This window comes from Trifolium pratense, linkage group LG1, assembly GCF_020283565.1.
Source record: "Trifolium pratense cultivar HEN17-A07 linkage group LG1, ARS_RC_1.1, whole genome shotgun sequence".
Lineage (NCBI taxonomy): Eukaryota > Viridiplantae > Streptophyta > Magnoliopsida > Fabales > Fabaceae > Trifolium > Trifolium pratense.
In genome coordinates, this window is record NC_060059.1 from 53,402,602 (window position 1) to 53,427,772 (window position 25,171).

Sequence of the window (25,171 nt, forward strand, 5' to 3'; positions counted from 1 at the left end):
CAAGGAAAAAGACTCCTCACTTTAGAAGTTTGCAAGAGATTTACGAGGTAACCGAAAATCAAGACAATCAAGAAAATTAAAAGCAGCAAAAATATATTTTTTTTAGACAATTATCTGACACATGTCATATGAGTGTCTTATATTTATTGGACAATAATCCAAAGAGTGTTCGTTGAGTAAAGAAAAAATATTATATTTTTTTGGGCCGCTTTATAAGCTATCTAACACATGGGCCATTCCAAAAGATCTTCAAAAATAGTGGGTCTCAAAATAAATTATGGGATGGTAGTAGTATTTGTAAATCGGGATATAAAATATAAGTTTTTTTATTTATTTAATTTGCTAATTGTTAATTATTTATAAATTTTATTTTTTAGTTCAACTTCAATAGTGTCAATTTAGTTCAATTTCAATGTTGCGGAGTTGATAAAAAAAATAAAAAAAATCAGGTTCTAATTTTTTTTTTTTGGTTTCATTTTTCCTCTGTGTCCTAAATTACCTCGCAAGAATATAAAGTTTAAATCTAGATATCTTAAACTAGATATGAGAAACATAAGAAAAATAAAATATTTGTTACATTAACTAGAAATATTAGAAAGAAGACTCTTTTTAAGTAGGTAGAAAGTTGTTAATGATTAACTTAAAAGGTTTATTTAAGGTTTTGGGTTAAAGTGTGGTGTCTAACTCACTTGTAGAGTTGTTCTTGAGCCCAATGTGGATGATCCCTCGGCTGCCCCCTCGTGATGACCCAACAGTGGTATCAAAGCCGATGGTTCGACGAAGCGTTGAACTGACTCTTTGTATCGAAAGTCTTCTTGACAAAGGTGGTTAGACAGCGAATCCAGTGGAGCAGTGTGGCTTACGGCGGTACAAATGTATGATGTAGAAAGCTTCCGCTTGAGGGGGGAGCATATCCTAGAGTGAATGGACTCACACTTGAGGGGGAGATTGTTGTGGCAAGTGTGAGTTAAGTCTCACATTGCTTAGAAAAGTGGAGGTTGAACACTTTATAAGTGAGAAGACCCATAAAACCTAACACCTTAAAATTTTGGGTAAGAGTGTGGTGTTCAACTCACTTGTGAAGTTGTTCTTGAGCCCAATGTGGATGATCCCTCGACTACCCCCTCGTTATGACCCAACAAAAATATATCTCTATCAGATGTTATTTACAATAATAGCTATTTGTAATGTGTTCTATGCTATTTTAGAATTTAAATAAAAACTGACTCTTCAAATTTTTTGTATTTTGTTTAATTAGAAACCATTTTTAATAAACATGACTACAAATAATCAAAACCGACTCTACATATTTGTGTCATACAATTATCATATGAATATCGGACACGGACACACATAAACTTCACGACACGCCTAATCAAGGTGCCTCTGCATCATTTGGAAACGATAAGTTTCAAACAGACCAATATCACAATCATCATCATATACTAATGTCAGCATTTTCTTAATTTTGTTTTTCTGACCACAAAAAATATCGGCATTTTTTTCCTTGACCTTAACTGCACGTGGAATATTCTCACACGGACTAACATGCTAAATTCCAAAAACAAGCTTTGCCTGATTGATCAATTTTACACATAAAATAGAAAAAACCAAAGTATAGTCTTTAAAATTGTAAAAATTGTTAAATACCCTTTAAAATTTTGAAATGTCAATTTTAGGAAGGTATTTGAAATTTTGAAAATTTCAATGAAGTATTTGACGGTTTTAGCAATTTTAAAGGTTATTTGGCCGAAAATGAAAAATGTCGAGATTCCACCTTGTTTTAGTCTCTCGTCTCAACTTCTTTCCTGTTTTATTTAGAAAAAATTGACATTTTCTATGCAATTTCTCTTGTCTATATTTATCTCGCGCCCCTTATTCCTTTGTTCCAATCACGGTGTAAATGTGAGAATACTTGACTTGGGCATGCAGCAACATTAAAACTCTTATGGAGAATTTAATGCTCGTATGGATCCAACAAACCTCGAGAAATTAGTCTTTATAGTTGGGCATGTTGTGGAATACCTTAATCAAAAGCGTACAAAATATACCTTGAATAAAATAACATTACTAATTTAGTTGGGAAAACGATCAGAAATTTCTTACTAAAAATAAACATAATCTCCACACACACAAATAAAAAAAAATTAAATAAAATTGACAAGCGGATATGCTTCCGCTTGAGGGGGGAGCATATCCTAGAGTGGATGGACTCACACTTGAGGGGGAGATTGTTGTGGCAAGTGTGAGTTAAGTCTCACATTGCTTAGAAAAGTGGAGGTTGAACACTTTATAAGTGAGAAGACCCATAAAACCTAACACCTTAAAATTTTGGGTAAGAGTGTGGTGTTCAACTCACTTGTGAAGTTGTTCTTGAGCCCAATGTGGATGATCCCTCGACTGCCCCCTCGTTATGACCCAACAAAAATATATCTCTATCAGATGTTATTTACAATAATAGCTATTTGTAATGTGTTCTATGCTATTTTAGAATTTAAATAAAAACTGACTCTTCAAATTTTTTGTATTTTGTTTAATTAGAAACCATTTTTAATAAACATGACTACAAATAATCAAAACCGACTCTACATATTTGTGTCATACAATTATCATATGAATATCGGACACGGACACACATAAACTTCACGACACGCCTAATCAAGGTGCCTCTGCATCATTTGGAAACGATAAGTTTCAAACAGACCAATATCACAATCATCATATACTAAAGTCAGGATTTTTTTTTTTTCACTTTTCCTTAACTTGCTATTGCTGTTATTACTTTAATAAAAAAATTCAACAGCATCTCACATTATACAAATTTATTTTAAATTGAAAGAAATCCATGATACACAAAGAATAATGCATTGAGAATAAAATTTATTTATCTCAAATGTTATACCGATGTAATTTGATCTTTCCACTTTGATAAATCCTTAATTTCAAAATTTCATAAACCAATTACGACACAACAAAAAGATATTAAAAAAGTCAGGTTTTATGGCATCAATTATGACATTAATCTTCCAAGAGCATGTACACCAATTGTATTACAGTTCTAGCAATGAATCTTTGAAGTGAAAATTAAGATCTATATAAAATTTAAGACAATCCATACATCTTGACAATCTTCAATCAAATAAACTTTTGACAGAACTTTTGACAATGCAAAATGAAATCAGTGTTACAATGAAATTAAAAACAATAAAATATAAAATAACTAAAATGAAAATTTGTTATTTACCAAATAGCTGGAACTAATATCACTTGAAGTCAATTTTTTTATTCGAGAATGGGTAAAATCAACCAAAAATGCGTCACAATAAGTTTACGTACCAAAATCATCAACAAATTGTTCGCCATCGACCAACATCGTATCATATACAAATAAAGATCAAACAAAAAGTTATTAGCATGGAGTATAAAAACGGACAAAAGGTTATACATGAAATAATGACAAAATAAAAATTTACATATAATTTATATCAAATACTCTATAATATAAAAGGTCATATACTTCTTATAAAATAAAAAAGGTCATATCCTTGATATAAATCTATTTTAGGAAATAAAAAAGTGATTGCAAAACACACAAAGGAGAACACAATTTTTTATTATTATTATTTTTTACCAAAAAAAAAAGTCAGCATTTTTTTCCTTGACCTTAACTGCACGTGGAATATTCTCACACGGACTAACATGCTAAATTCCAAAAACAAGCTTTGCCTGATCGATCAGTTTTACACATAAAATAGAAAAAACAAAAGTATAGTCTTTAAAATTGTAAAAATTGTTAAATACCCTTTAAAATTTTGAAATGTCAATTTTAGGATGGTATTTGAAATTTTGACGGTTTTAGCAATTTCAATGGTTATTTGGCTGAGAATGAAAAATGTCGAAATTCCACCTTGTTTTAGGGGGTATATTGGATTGAGATTTCAAAGGATTTTAAAAGATTTTTTTATGATAAAAAAATCTTGTGGTATTCAATCAAGATTTTTACAAAAGTTAAATAAATCTTGTGGTATTCAATTAAGACAACTAAGATTTTTTTTTAAGTTAACAAAATCTGTTGGGCACAAGTTAATATGCATAAGGTCAATCTTATGTACGGTGCATAAGTTAATCACAACCATCCGATCATAGACATTTTGATGACACATGTTATCATCTCAAAATCCCAAACTAAGTAAGTAAGTTTCGAATTAAAAGTCAAACTAAGTAAGTTTCGAATTGATTCATGTTCCAAATCATGTCCTCAAGCTTTTCCAATCGTTTATTTTGCTTATTTCTCTCAAATAAGTGTTTTCAATTTTTTTAGGTTTTAAAGATTGAATCGTTTTTTAAAATATATACCTCCACTTTGAAATCTAAGCATGGATTCATGATCAGCGTTAAATTTTGAGTAAAATGGTATACCTACTCGTAATTTTCGGTTGAGATTTAGTGTTGTTGTTGTTGTGGTCGTGAAGATTTTTTGAAGCTTTCATGGCTTCCCTTCATGTTCTTCATGAGGAAGAAGAAGGTGGAGGTTGAAGACGATGACGTGGCGACGCGTCATTGGCTCCCTCCAATTTTAAGTCATGACCGTTAGATTATTTTAAAACTATCCAAAGGCTCAGATCTATTTTGATTTGTTAAATCCTAGCCATCGGATGGATCAGAAGGCCGACATCTGAGATATGTATCACGCGCCATGGACTGGCGCCGCACTGAATCGTTTCTTCCTTTCTACTTTTTTTTTTTGAAAATGGACTAGGCTTGGCCCTGGACTTCTGTATTTGTTTTCTGCACCCCCCTGACTTACGTTCTGCACCTCCTCTACTTGCTTAATTTTTATGTTTTTATTTTTAGCTTAATCAAATAAGTGCTTACTTGAACAAATGCTTTTATAAGCACTTGAGTCGAGGGAAACATGGCAAGAAGCATCTCTTATTGCTGAAATTTAAGGATTCAAAAAATCTATTTTACCCTCATAGTCAATATTAATGAATTAACATATTGAAACCATTTAACAAGACTAATGGTTTCAGTATATAACATTAGTCAATATTAATGGGTTAACAAAACTGAAACCGTTTAACAATACTAATAATTTCAGTGTATAACTTATTGAAACCATTTAACAAGATTAATGGTTTCAGTGTATAACATTAGTCGATATTAATGGGTTAACAAAACTGAAACCATTTAACAAGGCTAATGGTTTCAGTGTATAACTTGTTGAAACAATTTAACAAGACTAATGGTTTCAGTGTATAACATTAGTCAATATTAATGGGTTAACAAAACTGAAACCGTTTAACAATATTAATGAGTTAACAAAACGGAAACCATTTAAAAGACTAATGGTTTCAGTGTATAACTTATTGAAACCATTTAACAAGATTAATGGTTTCAGTGTATAACATTAGTCAATATTAATGGGTTAACAAAACTGAAACCATTTAATAGGACTATTGGTTTCAGTGTATAACTTATTGAAACTATTTAACAAGACTAATGGTTTCAGTGTATAACATTAGTCAATATTAATGGGTTAACAAAACTGAAACCGTTTAACAATATTAATGGGTTAACAAAACGGAAACCATTTAAAAGACTAATGATTTCAGTGTATAACATATTGAAACCATTTAACAAGACTATTTTTTTTCACCATTTTTGTGAAAAATTGAAAGTCATTCAAACACGATAAACCTTTAATTTCTTTCATCCAAAAGCTTCCAAACACCTCCAGAAATCGAAATATACCAAGAAACACGAAGAAAAATCAATAGAAAAGCAAACCCAAAGTTCAAAAATAGTTAAGAGAAAACTTATTTGGTTAGCTCGATTTAAAGGCAAACTAAGTAAGTTTCGAATTGATTCATGTTCCAAATCATGTCCTGAAGCTTTTCCAACCGTTTATTTTGCTTATTTTGGTTATATACTGAAACCATTAGTCTTGTTAATTGGTTTCAAGATGTTATACACAAAAACCATCTGTCTAGTTAAATGGTTTCATACTGTTATACACTGAAACCATTAGTCTAGTTAAAAGGTTTCATAGCGTTATACACTGAAACCATTATTCTAGTTAAATGGTTTCATAGCGTTATACACTGAAACCATTAGTCTTGTTATTTGATTTCAAGATGTTATACACTGAAACCATTATTTTAATTAAATGGTTTCATATGGGCATTAGTGCCAAGATGTTATACACTGAAACCATTGTTATTAAGTAAAACATCACATAACCATTTTACAAAACCATGCTACATAAAGCAAAAAATCATATAAAGCAATTAGGGTTAGTTTAGTTGAGAACAATTTGGATAGTATGCATGAGATATTGGATTCGATCATTTGTTTATTGTAAAGAAAAAAATCCATATATATATATATATATATATATATATATATATATATATATATATATATATATATATGTAATTAATGTATGAGATTTTATTTATATTGTGATTATGATTGATAAAACTTAAAATTAAATTGTATGTTTGACAAGTATGCTTTATATATACATGAACCATTGGTTATTATTTTGGGCTTCGAGGGGGTGTATGACGAAAATTAATTAAAAATGGATTCTTATAATATATACTTCAAAGGAACAAAAGTTATTATTTAATTGGAAACGGGGGGCGCGCTAGAAATTTGGGGGGGTGCGCTAGAAGTTTGGAGGAGGGAAAAAAATTGGGGGCGCGCTAGAAATCTGGGGGAGGAAAAAAAAATTGGGGGGCTCACAAGAAATCTAGGAGAAAAAGGAAAAAAAAAACTGAGGGGTGCGCTAAGCAAATGGGGGGCGCGCAAGTAATGTTGTAGTATATGGGGGCGCGCGAGTAATGAATTGCCTAATTTTGGGCTTAGGCTGGCTTTTGGTGTAGGAAGCAAATATGCTGGGTGTAGGAAGCAAGTTTATGCATGGTGGATAAATTTTAGCTTATGCACCATAACCACACTCAATCTGTTGGTATTCAATTAAGATTTCTTAGTCTTTTTAAAATGTCTGTTAGTATTCAAAAGTCTATAGATTTTGATGGATCTTGAAAGACTTTTTAATTAAAAATACACATAAAACATCAATCCGACTCAAACCCTTCAAACTTTTTATAATTTTTCAAGAATTTTTTTTTCTTACCACTTACCGGTAGACTACTATCAAGTTCATCGATTTTTGTGCATACTTGTATCGTTGATTGTTTATGCTGCTATATATGGTTAAACCTTGAGGTTATTATATGTCCACAGTCCACACAAATAAAAACTACGGGAACATGATTCAATCACTGGATAGCATATGATTGAAACGTTAATCATCACATCAACACGATTTTTGTTGTTGATCCATTTGTTTCTTTATTCAAATCTCGATTACTTATGCACAAAAACATGATGTTTTTCTTTTTTTTTCTTATCGTAAAAAATAAATATGATGTTGATTTTTCTTCAATTTTTTTTTAAAACGTTAATTTTTTTTTTCTTTTTTGTGTTATTATTATTAGAACCATTTTTATTTTCTTTATTTAAACATTATAATTTATTTATCATTTTTTTATTCACTTTTATAATTTTATTTGTTTATATTATGTCATTGATGTATTTTAAGGAAAGATGGATTGATTAATTATATTTTTAGAAGAAATTTGTATTGAATTTATTAAGTCATTTAAATCTTAAAAATTCATAAAGTTCTTTGAAATCTCAAAAGTCTATGTTATAAAATCTCACAGATTCTTGTATTAAAAATCTTGATTGTAAAAAGTCTTTCAAAAAAGACTTTTAAAATCTTACAAAATCAATATAATTTCACAAAGTCTTTTAAAATCTTCAAGATTTTTTTTACCAAATTAGTTTTTCGAAATCTCAATCCAATACACCCCCCTTAGTCTCTCGTCTCAACTTCTTTCTTGTTTTATTTAGAAAAAATTGACACTTTCTATACAATTTCTCTTGTCTATATTTATCTCGCGCCCCTTATTCCTTTGTTCCAATCATGGTGTAAATGTGAGAATACTTGACTTGGGCATGCGGCAACATTAAAACTCTTATGGAGAATTTAATGCTCGTTTGGATCCAACAAACCTCGAGAAATTAATCTTTATAATTGGGCATGTTGTGGAATACCTTAATCAAAGGCGTACAACATTGCTTAGTTGGGAAAATAATCAAAGGCACACACAAAAAAAATGAATATATAATTTATTGGCTTAAATAATCAGAAAGAAAAATGAATAATCAAAGGCACACACAAAGAAAAATAAATATATAACTTAGTTGGGAAAATAATCAGCAATTTTTTACTAAAAATAAACATAATCGCCACATACAAAAATAAAAAAACTAAATAAAATCAATTCAAAATAATAATTTATTGGCTTAAATCCAATTTTGGTCCCCTCTATTTTCATTTTTTTTATGTTTTGGTCCCCCGTTATAAAATCTCACAGATTCTTGTATTAAAAATCTTTGATTGTAAAAAGTCTTTCAAAAAAGACTTTTAAAATCTTACAAAATCAATATAATTTCACAAAGTCTTTTAAAATCTTCAAGATTTTTTTTACCAAATTAGTTTTTCGAAATCTCAATCCAATACACCCCCCTTAGTCTCTCGTCTCAACTTCTTTCTTGTTTTATTTAGAAAAAATTGACATTTTCTATGCAATTTCTCTTGTCTATATTTATCTCGCGCCCTTATTCCTTTGTTCCAATCACGGTGTAAATGTGAGAATACTTGACTTGGGCATGCAGCAACATTAAAACTCTTATGGAGAATTTAATGCTCGTATGGATCCAACAAACCTCGAGAAATTAGTCTTTATAGTTGGGCATGTTGTGGAATACCTTAATCAAAAGCGTACAAAATATACCTTGAATAAAATAACATTACTTTAGTTGGGAAAACGATCAGAAATTTCTTACTAAAAATAAACATAATCTCCACACACACAAATAAAAAAAAATTAAATAAAATCAACCCAAAATAATAATTTATTGGCTTAAATCCAATTTTGGTCCCCAGCTATTTTCATTTTTTTTATGTTTTGGTCCCCCGTTTTAAACACAAACTTTTTGGTCCCCTATTTTAATTTCTTCGAAAAGAGAGGAACTTGGTAATCCATAATTTGACTACGGATAACTAAAGTCTAACAAAAATTATTATTCTCACCGGAAAAATTTCAATTAGAGAATAACATCCCTCATCAATGACATAATAACAGAAAATAACATACTCTAGAAGAAGGATTTTTTCTTTTCTTTTATTTCTCCGAAAGGCATAAGAAATTTCCAAGAAAAATGAAAATACTATGAATTCAAACATTTTAAACAGGTATATAAATCCCTATCAAAAATAAAATAACTATATATAAATAATCCCATCCCAACCTACAGTATACTTTATAGAAACCATATTTTTATAACCTTGGTTTCAATTAAAGCCATTGTTGTCCAATATTTAATTCACCAGCTAATACAAACAACCATGAGGTTCATGTCTTTGCTAATTAAATATCAATTATTAGCAATCATATTCACTATCATATACCTTACAAAAGTTAGTTGCTTTTATTTTAATTTCCCAACCTTCCACACAAATGATGAATCCAAATTGTCACTAAGCAAAAACTCAAAAATATACTTAGATGCTATCCAAGTAACCCCAGATATTCGTGGTGAAATAAAGGATTATTCTGGCCGAGCTTTTTACAAAAAGCCATACACACTTTGGAACAAAAACAAAATTGCTTCTTTCAACACAACTTTTGTTCTCAACATAAGTCCTCAAACTTCCCCTGGTGGAGAAGGAATAGCTTTTATCTTAACAGCAGATACAACTCTCCCTGAAAATAGTTCAGGACAATGGCTTGGTATTGTAAATGCTTCCACCAATGGAACTTCTCGAGCCGCAATTCTTGCAGTTGAGTTTGATACACGACAGAGTTCAATTGAAGACGGACCTGACAACCATGTTGGAATCAATATAAACAGCATATCCTCCTTGAAACAAGTATCATTATCAAACACTAAGGTTAATCTTTCATCTAGTTCAGATGTATTTATAAAAATTGAATATTCTAATGATGTAATATCTGTTTTTGGTTCAATGACTGCAAATTCAAATGATTCTAGGGAGACACTTTTGGTATCTCCATCTCTTAATCTCTCTTCCTATTTTAAACAAGAGGTTTATGTCGGTTTCTCGGCTTCAACAAGCAATTACACAGAGCTAAATTGTGTAAAAGCATGGGAATTCAATGGTGTAGATATTGGTAGTAACAAAAATTACTTGTGGATTTTTATTATAATTCCAATAGTATTATTGATTATAATCATAGGTGGATTAGTCTTTTTCTTCCTTTATTTTAAAAGGAAAAAAAACATGGAAACTGAAGAAGATACATATGGAGGGATAGAGGATCAAATTCAACACTCATCTATGGCTCCAAAGAAATATAAACTAAAGGAATTGATGATAGCAACAAGTGATTTCAGCCGTCGGAACAAACTTGGCGAAGGTGGATTTGGAACGGTTTATAAGGGTATTCTTGAAAACAACAAAGAGATAGCTGTGAAGAGAGTCTCGGAGAACTCGCGCCAAGGAAAGCAAGAATTTATAGCAGAAGTTACAACGATTGGAAGCCTTCACCACAAAAACTTAGTGAAACTCGTTGGTTGGTGCTACGAAAGCAAAGAGCTTCTCCTCGTTTACGAGTTCATGCCAAATGGAAGCTTAGACAAATACCTATTTAACCAATCAAGTGAATTGGAATTTCAATATTCGAAAGTACTTGATTGGAAAACGAGGTATTGTGTGATTCGTGATGTCGCCCAAGCGTTGGATTATCTTCACAATGGATGTGAGAAAAGAGTACTTCATAGAGACGTCAAATCCAGCAACATAATGTTGGATTTAGACTACATTGCAAAATTGGGTGATTTTGGATTGGCGCGTACAATTCAAAAGAGAAATGAAACTCATCATTCAACAAAGGAAATTGCGGGGACGCCAGGTTATATGGCACCCGAAACTTTTTTAACCGGAAGAGCAACGGTTGAAACAGATGTGTATGCATTTGGTGTTCTTGTTTTAGAAGTTGTGTGTGGAAAAACACCCGGAAATGTGTATGCACAAGATGCTTATAAAAATAGTATTGTGTATTGGGTTTGGGAACTTTATGGAAACGGCGAAATTGTTAGTGTTGTCGATAAAAGGATAGATTATGAAGAAAATGAAGTTGAGAGGGCAAAATGGGAAGAAGAAGTTAAAATTGTGCTTGTTCTTGGGTTGGCTTGTTGTCATCCAAATCCAAATGAAAGGCCATCAATGAAAACTGTTTTAATGGTTCTAAATGGAGAAGCTTCTCCTCCAATTGTTCCAAATGAAAGACCTTCTTTTGTTTGGCCTGCTATGCCTTCATCTTTCAAACAAGGTGAAGATAGTTCTCTTATCAATGGAACTCTCACTCCATTTTCTCAACTTAGTGGAAGATAGAAAATTTGATATTTCTTGTGTTCGCCAAAACTTAGAATTAATGTTTCTTTCATTTTTTTTATATTAATTTTCTATATCATTGTGCACATATGTAATATAATTTGATGTATAAATGTATAATAAAGGATTCTTTTGGGTCATTGTGTATATGTAATATAATTTTATGTATAAATGTACAATAAAGGATTCTTTTGGGGATTAGAACTTTAGATGGATCAAGCAGTATGCATAAACATTGCTTTGGTTTTATCTGGTCGAAGCTTAACCAAACAGCGATATACTCTAATAGGTGGGACGGAGAGCCTCATGGCTTAAGTATCACTGAGCACTTTGATATACTCGGTGTGAGACTCAACATAAACTCTAATGTTTGTTTCCATGTGTAGAAAGTACTTTTTGAAGCTCTAGAAATGCATTTTATATTCTGGAAAAGATTTCATGAAAACATCCTCTGGACTGGACCTACATCATTTGGATGGAGTTAAAGTGTCACAATGCACATCATCATATGAGAATTTGAAACAATACTTTGTACCATCATCTAGATCAAATCAAGCACCGTCATTTTGATGTTCCTCTATTCAATACTATGTCGTCATTTGGACAAGAAAATTATCTTTACCTCAAACGATCCAAATAGTGCCAGCTGTAATAGTACAAGTTCAGAGACAATTTTGGACAACGGCTAAAATAGTACAAGTAGCGACAACATTCTCTGAATCACGAGTACAACGCTACAATGACATTATTCCTCAAACAACAACAAATGCAATGGTATGAAATTCATCTCTATCTATCGACGAGCATTTCAGCGAAGAAATAATACAATAAGAACGAGTACACAACAACTTCGAAAAATAATTGACTTCAAGTTTGCTACTTTGTTTCCAACACTTACCAAAGATCAGAAAACAAACACAAGTGTCTCATTTCACATCCTTTCATTAGAAAGTTAAACACTTGTAATTTGAGCTATATTGTTTCCACCATCTTTTGAGAATTATGTAAACACTAAACACCAAAACTTTTGATAACAATGAGCCTGCTGTTTGGCTAGGTCCAATGTATTTGCTGAAGAAATTTCTGTTGCACTACGGTGGTGTGTGATGCTTCAGTTTTGGGGCAATAGGTAAAGGACATTCTAGTCTTCTGTGTTTATGTTCTTTTGGCGATAGCTAGTGTTTTGATACGTAATTTGGGTTGGGTCCAAGTGGAAACCGCGGCTGTATGCTGTCTCCATGACAGTAGCAGTTTCTTACTGCATCATAAAAATAGTTACTTATGCTTCAGGTTTAGGTGCCCTGTGCTGCTGTTACAAGTTCCTGGTGTTGCGGCTGTATTTTGGAGTTTTGATGTAAGATAGTGGGTTAGTCTTGCTCTCTCTTGTACTCTTCCTGCTAGTGCAGCCATGTTGTAATTTATTACTCTAATTTTGAGAAATTTTCTCTCATACAAATTTCATTTTGATATAACCGAGACATTCAGTTCAAGTGGTTAATGAGCTCCTTCTATGACAGATCCTTCGGGACGGGAGAATCCGAGTTCATTCCTGGTGGAAACAATTCTTGGAGAAACTTCATTTACTTCGCGACTGAACTCTGCATTACCGAGACTTCCTTCTGCTGGGAACTTAATACAAAAAATTATTCATTTCTGATTTGTTTCATTCTTATTATTAGAATTTGAGAGGCCTATACTCAACCACAAAAGCTAGCTTGAGAGTTGAGGTTTGCACTACACTTATAAAAGCTATCTTTAGCCTATCTCTAGCCAATGTGAGACTTCTAACACACCCCCTCACGTCCAGAACTGAACAAGCTGGAACGTGAAATCAACAACGGGTGGCCCAAATATGGGAGATCTCCACAACAAACAACAAATGGATTTAGGATAGGCCTCTCAAATTCTAATACTTATCATGTTCATTTCGATATGTTTCTCTAACAGCAGAGTTTCACAGCAAAAACACAGACAGCAGCTCACCACCAAACCTCGGAACCGCAACGAAATTAAACCACACCGTCTCGCATTATTTGATGTACTGCGTAACCGAATATGACCGGTTATTCAACCGTGATCCCATAAATAAATATTAGAAGAGAAGATAAAATAAAATAATAAGGTATTTACATTTGAATGAATCATGGTTGACTTTCTTAGTAATATAATAATATATAATATAAGTTAGAAAGAGTCGTGGTTGAATTTTTTTACCAATAAGTTTTTTTTCTTTTTTTTTATACAATGTTATAGGAACTGAGCTTTCAGTGTCTTTTGGCGACAACTAATCTTCGTCGAAAACTAAAGATCGTGACAACTTTGTTATGGGTCCAAGTCTTAACTTTAGATTAATTCATTGTTAGTAACCTACCTTAGATTGTGGCATCATCAAAAGTCGCCTTAAATTATATATTTTCTTTTTGGTGTAAATCGGATATTCTTTGCGCATAACTGCAGAAAGTAATCTTTCGAATCTTGTGGGACCCAAACAGGATATCTCGCATCTAGTTATGAATATTGATGATGGTAGGATCATGAAGGTAGTGATAGGGGAAATGGAAGGGAGGGGAATTCACGACAATGAAAATATCAATGTATTGAACAACTTTTTATGTTGGACATTAATTTACTCTACTTCGAGGGTAGAGAAGCCTTCTAAAAAAAATAAAAACTAAAAGACTAATTTCTCTTCTTTTTTTTTCTTCTTTTCTCACCATCAGTATTCAGTCCACTAAACCGTTTAATCTGATTCGGGATTCGGTCGTTAATCTAACCATTATCTAATCTAATGCAACTTGGGTCTACATTGATTGATTCCACTTCCACTTGACATGTTCCACTTGCTTTATTACTTGTTTTCCTACTATAGCTCTACTGTCATGCATGTCAACTGTTCATATGCATGACAGCGCCTTATGATGTCATCCCAAGGCCTGGTTGGTAGTATACTATCATTGACTAGACTAATGTTCTTTAGGTTTTTTTATATCAGAAAATAACATCCTCTAGAGGAAGGATATTTTCTTTTATTTCTCCGAAAGGCATAAGAAATTTCCAAGAAAATGAGAATACTAGGAATTCAAACATTTTAAACAAGTATATAATATAAATCTCTGTCAAAAATAAAATAAGTATATAAAAATAAAATAAAAAAAGTATATAAATATCTTATAGAAACCACATTTTTACAACCTTCAATTAGAGCCATTGTTGTCCAATCATGAGGTTCATATCTTTGCTACTCAAATATCAATTATTAACACTCATTGTCACTTTCATAGCCATTACCAAAGTTAGCTCCTTGAATTTCAGTTTCCCAACCTTCCAACAAAAAGATGAAGCCAAATTGATACGAAGCAACAACACATATATACAACAAAGTGCCATCCAAGTAACCCCAGATTATAGTACAGTTTCAATGTCCAATTTAGCAGGACGTGCTTTATACAAAGATCCATTCAAAATTGCTTCATTCAACACCACTTTTGTTCTCAATATAACTCCTAAAACTACCCCTGGTGGAGAAGGCATAGCTTTTATCTTAGCTTCAGATCCAACTCTCCCTGAAAACAGTTCAGGACAATGGCTTGGTATTGTAAATGCTTCCACCAATGGAACTTCTCGAGCCGCAATTCTTGCAGTTGAGTTTGATACACGAAAGAGTTCAACCGAAGACGGACCTGACAACCATGTTGGAATCAACATAAATAGTATATCCTCAATCATACAAGCATCATTATCAGACACTAAGGTGAATCTTACATCTAGTACAAATGTATTTATAAGAGTTGAATATTCTAAAGATGTGATATCTGTTTTTGGTTCAATGACTGAAAATTCAAGTGATTCTATGGAGACACTTTTGGTATCTCCACCTCTTAATCTCTCTTCCTATTTTAAACAAGAGGTTTTTGTCGGTTTCTCTGCTTCAACAAGCAATTCCACAGAGCTAAACTGTTTGAGAGCATGGGAATTCAATAGTATAGATATTGGTAGTAATAAAAAAAATTACTTGTGGATTTGGATTATAATTCCATTGATCATAATCATAGGTGGATTAGTCTTTTTCTTCCTTTATTTTCAAAGGAAAAAAAACATGGAGCTTCAAGAAGATACATATCAAGGGATAGAGGATCAAATTCAACACTCATCTATGGCGCCAAAGAAATATCGACTAAAGGAATTGATGAAAGCGACAGGTGGATTCAGCCCTCAGAATAAACTTGGAGAAGGTGGATTTGGAATGGTTTATAAGGGTAGTCTTGAAAACAACAAAGAGATAGCTGTGAAGAGAGTCTCGAAAAACTCGCGTCAAGGAAAGCAAGAATTTATGGCAGAAGTTACAACAATTGGAAGCCTACACCACAAAAACTTGGTGAAACTCGTTGGTTGGTGCTACGAAAGCAAAGAGCTTCTCCTCGTTTACGAGTTCATGCCAAATGGAAGCTTAGACAAATACCTATTTAACCAATCAAGTGAATTAGAATTACAATATTCAAAAGTACTTGATTGGAAAACAAGAAATAACGTGATTCGTGATGTCGCCCAAGCACTGGATTATCTTCACAATGGATGTGAAAAAAGAGTACTTCATAGAGACATTAAAGCAAGCAACATAATTTTGGATTTAGATTACATTGCAAAATTGGGTGATTTTGGATTGGCGCGTACAATTCAAACGAGAAATGAAACTCATCATTCAACAAAGGAAATTGCTGGAACACCGGGTTATATGGCACCAGAAATATTTTTAACCGGAAGAGCAACGGTTGAAACAGATGTGTATGCATTTGGTGTTCTTATTTTGGAAGTTGTGTGTGGAAGAAGACCAGGAAATGTGTATGCACAAGATGATTATAATACAAGTATTGTGTATTGGGTTTGGGAGCTTTATGGAAAAGGCGAAATTGTTAGTGTTGTAGATAAAAGGATAAGTTATGAAGAGAATGAAGTCGAGCGGGTAAACTGGGAAGAAGTTGAAACTGTGCTTGTTCTTGGTTTGGCTTGTTGTCATCCAAATCCAAATGAAAGGCCATCAATGAAAACTGTTTTGATGGTTATAAATGGAGAAGTTTCTCCTCCAAATGTTCCAATGGAAAGACCTGTTTTTGTTTGGCCTGCGGCTATGCCTTCATGTTTGAAAGTTGGTGAAGATAGCTCTCTTATCAGTGGAACTCTCACTCCAATTACTCAACTTAGTGGTAGATAGAAAATTTGATATCATTTAGAGGGGTGTTGTCTAAAGTATGTATGGGTATTGGCATGTCTTATACTTTGATTATTGCTTATTATAATTAATAATGTTTTTCACTTTGAAGCACAAGTACTTATAAATTGGTGATGTACTCGTTTGTATTTGGTATTCGTGGTAATCTCATTGATAGATATATTGAGAAGCTCATTGTTTTTTCCAATTTTATTCTGGTTAGATATATTGAGAAGCTCTTTGATAGAGCTCAAATTAGGCTTCACCTGCAAAACATTAGAAAACCAATGCCATAATGTTCCTGGAAAATTACACTGAAAGAAAATATGGTTAACAACATATTCATAATGCTTTCCACATAAGCAACAACAAGATCCCATAAACATACCTTTAATTTTTTCCTCAAAATATCATCAGTAGGAAAGCAAATAGATTTACCGCAAGGAACCCTATTGAAGGAGATTGATATGCTAGTGTAAGAATATTTTAAATCAATCTTTCCAGATATAGAGTGATCCCAAACACTAGTGTCAGGAATAAAACTAGTTGAGATAGTCATGTTCTCGACGTCATCACACATGTGAGGAATGTTTTGTTGCATAATAATAGTAATAATTGGAAAATGCCATTTTTCATATCTGATATAATCAACCAAAGTGGAGTTGAACCTTGAAACAATAGAACCTATCAAGAACAAAAACATCGGATATACGATTATGGAGCCATTTATCTGACGAGAAGTTGATAGTTGTGAGTTGTGACATTACAATTTTCCAAATACTATTCTCTTGGATTTCCAACATCATATCTTAAACTAGGCCAAATAGAGGATTTTATGTAACTAGAAACAGATTTCTTGTTGATGAAGAATCTACTTCTAAGAACATGAGCACTTTGATTGTTAGTGGTTAAATGTTTTTCCTGAAGAAATTTCATAAAAGATCGCGTGCCTTTTGTATGAATGGTTATTGATTCTTCAGGTCTGTGATTCTTCAGTTTTGGTGCAATAGGTACAGGACATTCTAGTCTTCTGTGTTTATGTTCTTTGGGTGATAGCTAGTGTTTGATACGAAATATATGGATTTGGTCCAGGTCGAAACTGCGGCTGTATACTGTCTCGATGACAGTAGCAGTTTTTGACTGCATAAAAATAGTTCCTTACGCTTCAGGGTTAGGTGCCCTGTGCTGCTGTTACAAGTGCCTAGTGTTGCGCTTGCGGCTATGTTTTGGTGTTTTGATGTAAGGATAGTGGGTTAGTCTTGCTCTTGTACTCTTCCTGCTGGTGCAGTGATGTTGTAATTTATTACTCTAATTTTGAGAAATTTTTCTCTTATACAAATTTCATTTTGATTTGTTTCATTCCGATACAAATTTCATTCTGATATGTTTCATTTCTTATCATGTTCATTTTGATATTTTTCTCTAACAGCAGAGTTTCATAGCGGATTATTTGATGTGCTGCTGCTGCTACACCGACCGAATATGATCGGTTATACAACCGTGAATCTCCTCTGCCCCGACAAAACATTCACCTATAAAGCCTAACATCGAAGCAAAACAGACAGAGTAAAGAGCATCACACAAGATAGCTGATTAAATAATTGGAGCAAAACCAATAACGATATCAGCCCCAGGATTTTAAAAACTTGAATCTAAAACAGTGTAAGAAAGGTCCCATAAGTCCTAGCTCAACTGGCAAAAAATGCCGAAATTGTTAGGTCAAACGTCATGATCCGGGTTCGAAGCCGGAATCTCACAATTATGTGAGTTTATTTTCAGTGAATTTACCACTTCATCTAAGACCGAAAAAGAAAAAGAGAAAAAAAAAACGGTGTAAGAAATTTTTGGTCACACATGTAATATTTAATGTGTTAGGGTGATTATATTAATTAGTTAAATCTAAGTGATCTATTTAGTAAAAAGTTTGCGACTAAGGATATAATTGTCATGAAAATTATTGTGGAGAAAGCATAAGTATTATTTCTAATTTTATGATAGTTAAAATTAGGAATGGGAGTGTGCTCCTCTTGAGGTCTGGGGTTCGATTCTCTCTGGCGTCAATTTGGGTGAGCTAATTTAGCTTCTAAAAAAAAACTAGTATAACTTACCCGTGCTATCGCCCGGGTTAATGTTCTATGAAAAATATAGATCATTTTTTTTCACACATGAAAAATATGGATTATTAAAATTTTAATATTGTGATTTTTTTTAATTATTTGTAAAATTAATTTTATATTTAATGTAATAGTTTATTTAAATATGATAAAAGATCCAAATTTTGGAGATTTTAAGGAGAAATGTCATAATGGAGAGTGATACTCCACTCCCCGTTCCCAACTCACATGTTCATATATTTGTTCTTTTATTTTCATAAAAAAAATGTCATTATGCAAAAACTAATCTAACGGTTAATATATTTGTTCTTAATCGTCATCTCTCTCCTTTAGACATTTGTTTTCTTCAGGAGTATTTTATCTCATGTCCCAGTGTGAAAAAATTTGTAGAATTGTTTGTCATTTGTTTGACACAAAAAAAATTATATAATTTTTTTAAGCATATCTCATTTGTTAATGTGCAAATTTTAAAAAATGTATCTATTTGTTTTTATTTTTTATTTGTTTATTTTACAGTGATGTATGGAGAATAAAAATAAAGTAATACATGATATTATTACTTTTAATTCTTTTTTTATATATATAAAATCATTGTTACTTTCCCTACTTTCAATTGATATCGTATTTTTTATATAATAAAATCTACAAATGTATGTCTCACCCCGTGTAAGTTATTTTTTGCTTAATACCTCCATGTAGGTTATTTTTTTTTATCAATACCCCCGTATTTTAATATTTTGTTTGGTACAAATCACTTGTATTTTTTTTATTAGAAAAACCCGTTAAGGTAAACCATAATTAATAGAATAATAAAATGAAATAGAAAAATAATCTATGAAGTCAATTACTTCATTCCTTTTATATTTCAGACAATGACACATTTTTCTGTACTTGATAAGTATGATGTTTAAGAATAATTTTTTTTAAGCATATCAATTTCTCAATTCCACATTTTTCCAATTCATTCTATAGTATAGTCATTCGAGGAGTTTCTATTATTTTATCAGTGTATTTGTTAAATATCACATGAAAAATTAGACAAATAAAAAAATAATGAGTAAAAAAATAGAGTACAACATTTATTTATAAATAATAGTAAAAAAACATTTATAAGCATGATTTAAATCCAATAAAAAATAATATGAACAACAATTCTTTTTTAATAAGTAAACATATGATTAAAAAAAATGACAATAAAATATAAAAAATATAAATAAATACTTAAAACTCTAACATCAATTGATAATACTTAATCCTAATTTGAATAACAAACAATGTTGTTCTTCCGTATATGGACCCGCTGCATAAATTATTTTCATATTTTTTGTGCATGTATATAATGTAAAAATAATTTGTTGTAGAACTACTCATTTATGTTAAAGGTAATTTAGACAAATGCACTCAAATAATAATCCAGTTTTTTTTTACTAATCAAATAATAGGTGCCACCTATTACATAGATTAAGGAGAGGTTGCCACTTAGGAGAAAGATCATGAAAGAGAAACTTATAAACATATAAATAATAGATAATAGATATTATAGATACTTTCTGCGTCCCAAAATATAAGCAAAAATTGATCAACTAAAGTGGATAAAAGTGAAATTAAACATTTGAAACATTTAAAAATTAGTCAAAATTTCTTAGAAAAATGACCAATTTATCTAGACGATATATTTCACCATTCCAAATTATAAATTTTTTTCTCAACTTATAAAGAAAAAACCATTTTTTTAGTTAATATCTAAAGAAGACAACTATTTGAAATTGTACAATTATTTTAATTTTAATTTTTTTTTTTGAAAAATTATTTTCCTTTAATTAGAATTAGAATTATTTGAATCGATTTTTTTTTATTGAATTATTTTTGTATTAGAATTATTTGAATTGAATATTTCCTTTTTAAATAGAAAAATTAATGTCATGTATTTTTTCTGACGCAACTATAATGTCATCTATTAGAATATTAAGAATAAAAAAATATTGTTGAACATTTTTTAAATGAAGCAAAAATCTAAACATTGAATACTGTTCAAAATAATTTATAAGAATACAATATTTCTATATATATTTATAATTTAGCATTGATTATTAAAGGAAACTCTTAAATCTATATAAAAAAATGTAAAAGTTCTAGTTAAATGACACGTAGGCTGTGAAAGCGTCATTGAATGACATGTAGGATGATTTTTTGAGGAGTTTTGAGAGACCGCCACATATGAATTTTATCATGAGAGAGAAACTCTCAAATATATAAATAATAGATTAGAAATAATAATCATGAGTCATGATTCTTCATGAAAGACATGTTACTCTTATAAATAAAGGTTATGGTCTCCTATTTTAGACACAATTACATTACAAATTACAATTCTCTTTATCCCAATGAAATTATAATTGGAAGTTAATTTCATAAATTCAGACGTCATCAGGATTTCAATGATTCTTCAGATATGCTTCTGCATTCATCATCTTGAATTGACATGGATTTGTAGTGATACTTTAGTTTGTTAAACATGTTTCTTGTTAATATTAATTTGGTTTATATATATAAGAATTAGAAACATGTTAATTGTGAACAATTAATTTGGTTTTCAATTATATTCCAACAAACAGATCAACTGATATCATACATAAATATTAGAAAAATAATAAGGTTTTATATTTGAAAAGCCATGGTTGACTTTCTTGGTAATATACTTCAATAAAATTAAGGTAGTAATAATATATGAAATAAATTTGAAAGAATCGTGATAATATATAAAATAAGTTAGAAAGAGTCCTGGTTGAATTTTATTTTTTTACCAATATAAGTTTTCTTTTTATACAATCTTTTTTGAACAAGTCTTATTATACAATGTTACTTATATGAATAAGAATTGATTTTTTTACCGTTTTTAGTGATGACTAATATTCATTAAAGAATTTGTCAAAAAAAAATATATTCATTAAAGAATAAAGGAACTAAAGATCGTGACTGTTTGGTTAAGGGTTTAAATCTCTTATACCACTTCGACTAATTTATTGTTGGTAACCAAGCTCTTACCCTATGGGGATGCAGGGTGAGCGATGGCATCAGACCTCAAAATTTTGGGAGCCTCATCTCAAAATTTTGAAGTCCTATAATAATAATAATAATAATAATAATATATCATTAGTGTTTATAATTAATATCCTACGTACTTAATAGATTAATTTGGAGTACTATAATAATAGATATATATTACCAATTATCATAAAATATCATATGTTTAGGAATTAGGGTTCTAACTACTGACAACTTATTCACAACTTTAAGGTGAAAATTCAAATGATTTTGTGGAGTTCCTTTTAGGTATATTTATTTTTTTTTAGAAATGAACTCCATAAGTTTCTTCAATTTATAAGAAAATTCGAAAACTCAAATAATTGACTTCGATCTTCGCATGTACGCGACATGTAGAACAGTTGTTGTTCGATAACCGTCTAAAGTTATTCCCTCTCATCTTCTTTTGCTGTTCGAAGGAGGCAAGCGCACTAAAAACAAGTTTTTCCACTAGAAATTCAAATTGTGATAAGATTTGTTTTGACGAAAAATTGTGATAAGATGTGTACCGGAATGTTCATCTAATAATAAATAACCTTATACCACACTAGTAGAAGCAATCCAAGGTGAAGGTTTTATTACTACGAAAGAACGTAAGAAATTTCCAAGTAATAGAGGATGATTAAAATACAAAGAATTCAAACACTCTATACAAGTATATAAATCATTCCATCTCTACTTCACTAGCAAATATCTTATAGAAATCAGATTTGTTATGATATAGGAGTATTGTGATTCTCTTATTATTAGACTTTATATTGTAATTATGTTAGGATCAATTATCTTTTATGTGTAATTACTTTCTTTGTCTCTTTGTCTCAAATCCTATAATATAAATAGGAGCACTTGCTTGTACTTAAACAAAACACAAAAATATATACAAATGTCTTTTTATATTTTCCTGAGTTTCTACATTGTATCAGAGCTTAGATTTTGTTTGGCTCTTACCTTTTGCCAGTTTTCCTGAGTATTTTTTTTTTTTACTGCCGCCACTTCTAATCGGTGCTTCACTGATTTATTAAAGCACCACAAATCCTATTTTCGGTGATTATTTCTTTTCACTCCATCTTAATCTCTTAAAGCACTAGCTTGATCCCTTTTGTTATTTTGCCAACCAATCACCATACATCAACCTGATATCATCAAAAACAGTAAGCTTTTCACCAATTAATCTCCTCCCCTTCAAATAGTAAACGTGTTCCTTCACATACTATTTGAGTGAGATCTAATTCTCTACGGTTACCGATACTGCTCTAACAGTATTAATTTCGTTGAAGCCATAGTAATAATGGAGAAATCCGAGGTCACGGTCCCTATTACGGTTACTCTCAACGGCTCTAATTATGATCAATGGACTGAAGCGATGTGTGGATTCTTGAAAGGTCGGCGGCTCTGGCGATATGTGACGGGTGATAAAACGTGTCCCACAATCGCTGCTAATGAACAGGCTGAAGCCTTTGCTGACAGATTAGAGGAATGGGATAGCAAGAATCACCAGATCATTACTTGGTTTCGCAATACCTCAACTCCAGGTATCCATATGCAATTTGGACGATTTGAGACAGCCAAAGAGGTATGGGATCATTTAAAACAACGTTATACTATTTCTGATTTATCTCATCAGTATCAATTGTTGAAAGATCTTGGTAATTTGAAACAACAATCTGGTCAGCCTGTTTATGAGTTTTTAGCACAAATGGAAGCAATATGGAATCAATTAGCCTCGTGTGAGCCTTCTCTGAAAGATGCAACCGACCTAAAAACATATGAGAAGCATCGTAATCGTATTCGGCTAATTCAATTTTTGATGGCTCTCACTGATGATTATGAACCGGTGAGAGCATCTCTGCTGCATCAAAACCCTTTACCTACACTAGAGAATGCTCTTCCTTGTCTTAAGTCTGAAGAAACTAGATTGGGACTGCATCGTCCACAAAATGATCTTGCCTTCGCAGCTACCAATAAAACTACCAATTTTTGTCGTCATTGTCGCAAGCCTGGACATTCCTTCTCTGATTGCCCCAATGTGGAATGTCATAATTGCATGAAAAAGGGTCATATTGCTTCAAACTGTTGTCGATACTGCAAGACACCCGGACACTTGATTCAGAATTGTCCCACTCGCCCTCCGCGATCTGATCAAAAGAAGAATCAACAACGTCCCAACTTTTCGAAGCCTGCACTTGCAACTGCTGCTGCCAATAGTTCTGCAGAATCCTCCCGGTCTACCTTTTCTGTCACTGATCTTGAGTCTCTGCTTAGACAACTTCTTCCTTCTGGTAACGGTAATACTCCCGCCGCTCTTTCGACCACACCAGGTAATTCAAAATGGTATTTAGATTCTGCCTGTTGTAATCACATGACATCTACATCTCACTTATTTTCTTTCCTATATGAAAATACCACTACTCAATCTATTCACACTGCTGACGGATCCCTTATGCCTGTAACCCATAAAGGTTCTATCTCATTGTCCAATTTAAGCTTACCCGACACATATCTCATTCCTAAATTAAGTTTTAACCTTATCTCTGTTGGCCAATTATGTGATCTTGGTTATGAACTTACATTCTCTTCCTCCGGATGTCGTGTGCAGGATCCGCGGACGGGACAACTCATAGGGACTGGATGTAAGACCGGAAGGCTATTTGAGCTCACTAAACTGCATGTTCCTCAAGTGCCTAACATATGTGCCGCTTCCAAAGATTCTTCCTTTTGACTTTGGCACTGTCGTCTTGCTCATAGCTCTATTGGAAAAATGCGTCATCTTGTGTCTCAAGGTCATTTAGGATCTGTTGCAAATGAGTCTCTTGAATGTACTTCTTGTCAAACTGCTAAGCAACCTGCTTTATCATTTAATAAAAGTACCTCTATTTCAATTTCATCATTTGATCTTGTGCATTCTGATATATGGGGTCCTGCTCCCACCCCTTCAATGGGAGGTTCTCGGTATTTTGTGATATTTGTTGATGATTATTCTCGATTTACTTGGATATTCATGATGAAAAATCGGCATGAACTTCCTCAAATTTACATTAACTTTGCCAAAATGATTAAAACACAATTTTCTAAAACAATTAAGGTTTTTCGCCGAGATAATGCAATGGAATATCGTGATTCCAAACTCTTATCTTTTCTTCATGAGCAGGGTACTTTGTCTGAATTTTCATGTCCATATACATCTCAACAAAATGGTCGTGCCGAGAGAAAGCATCGTCACATTCTTGACTCAGTTCGTGCCATGCTTATCTCAGCCTCTTGTCCAGAACG

General features: G+C 31.9%; 3 protein-coding genes across 3 annotated transcripts; all 3 read left to right on the forward strand.

Moving 5' to 3' along the window:
• The first annotated feature begins 9,366 nt into the window (after nucleotides 1–9,366).
• Nucleotides 9,367–13,173, forward strand: LOC123898966 (probable L-type lectin-domain containing receptor kinase S.5). The gene has a single exon (XM_045950019.1). The coding sequence runs from the start codon at nucleotides 9,488–9,490 to the stop codon at nucleotides 11,495–11,497; it is 2,010 nt and encodes a 669-aa protein (XP_045805975.1). The 5' UTR covers nucleotides 9,367–9,487; the 3' UTR covers nucleotides 11,498–13,173.
• Nucleotides 13,174–14,649: 1,476 nt separating this feature from the next.
• LOC123902591 (probable L-type lectin-domain containing receptor kinase S.5) lies at nucleotides 14,650–16,898 on the forward strand. The gene has a single exon (XM_045952358.1). The coding sequence runs from the start codon at nucleotides 14,718–14,720 to the stop codon at nucleotides 16,704–16,706; it is 1,989 nt and encodes a 662-aa protein (XP_045808314.1). The 5' UTR covers nucleotides 14,650–14,717; the 3' UTR covers nucleotides 16,707–16,898.
• A 5,982-nt stretch (nucleotides 16,899–22,880) lies between these two features.
• On the forward strand, nucleotides 22,881–24,613 carry LOC123899398. The gene is made up of 2 exons (XM_045950855.1): nucleotides 22,881–24,219; nucleotides 24,498–24,613. Exons 1-2 carry the CDS (start codon nucleotides 23,190–23,192, stop codon nucleotides 24,533–24,535), a joined length of 1,068 nt encoding a protein of 355 aa, XP_045806811.1. The 5' UTR covers nucleotides 22,881–23,189; the 3' UTR covers nucleotides 24,536–24,613.
• The last annotated feature ends 558 nt before the right edge of the window (nucleotides 24,614–25,171 follow it).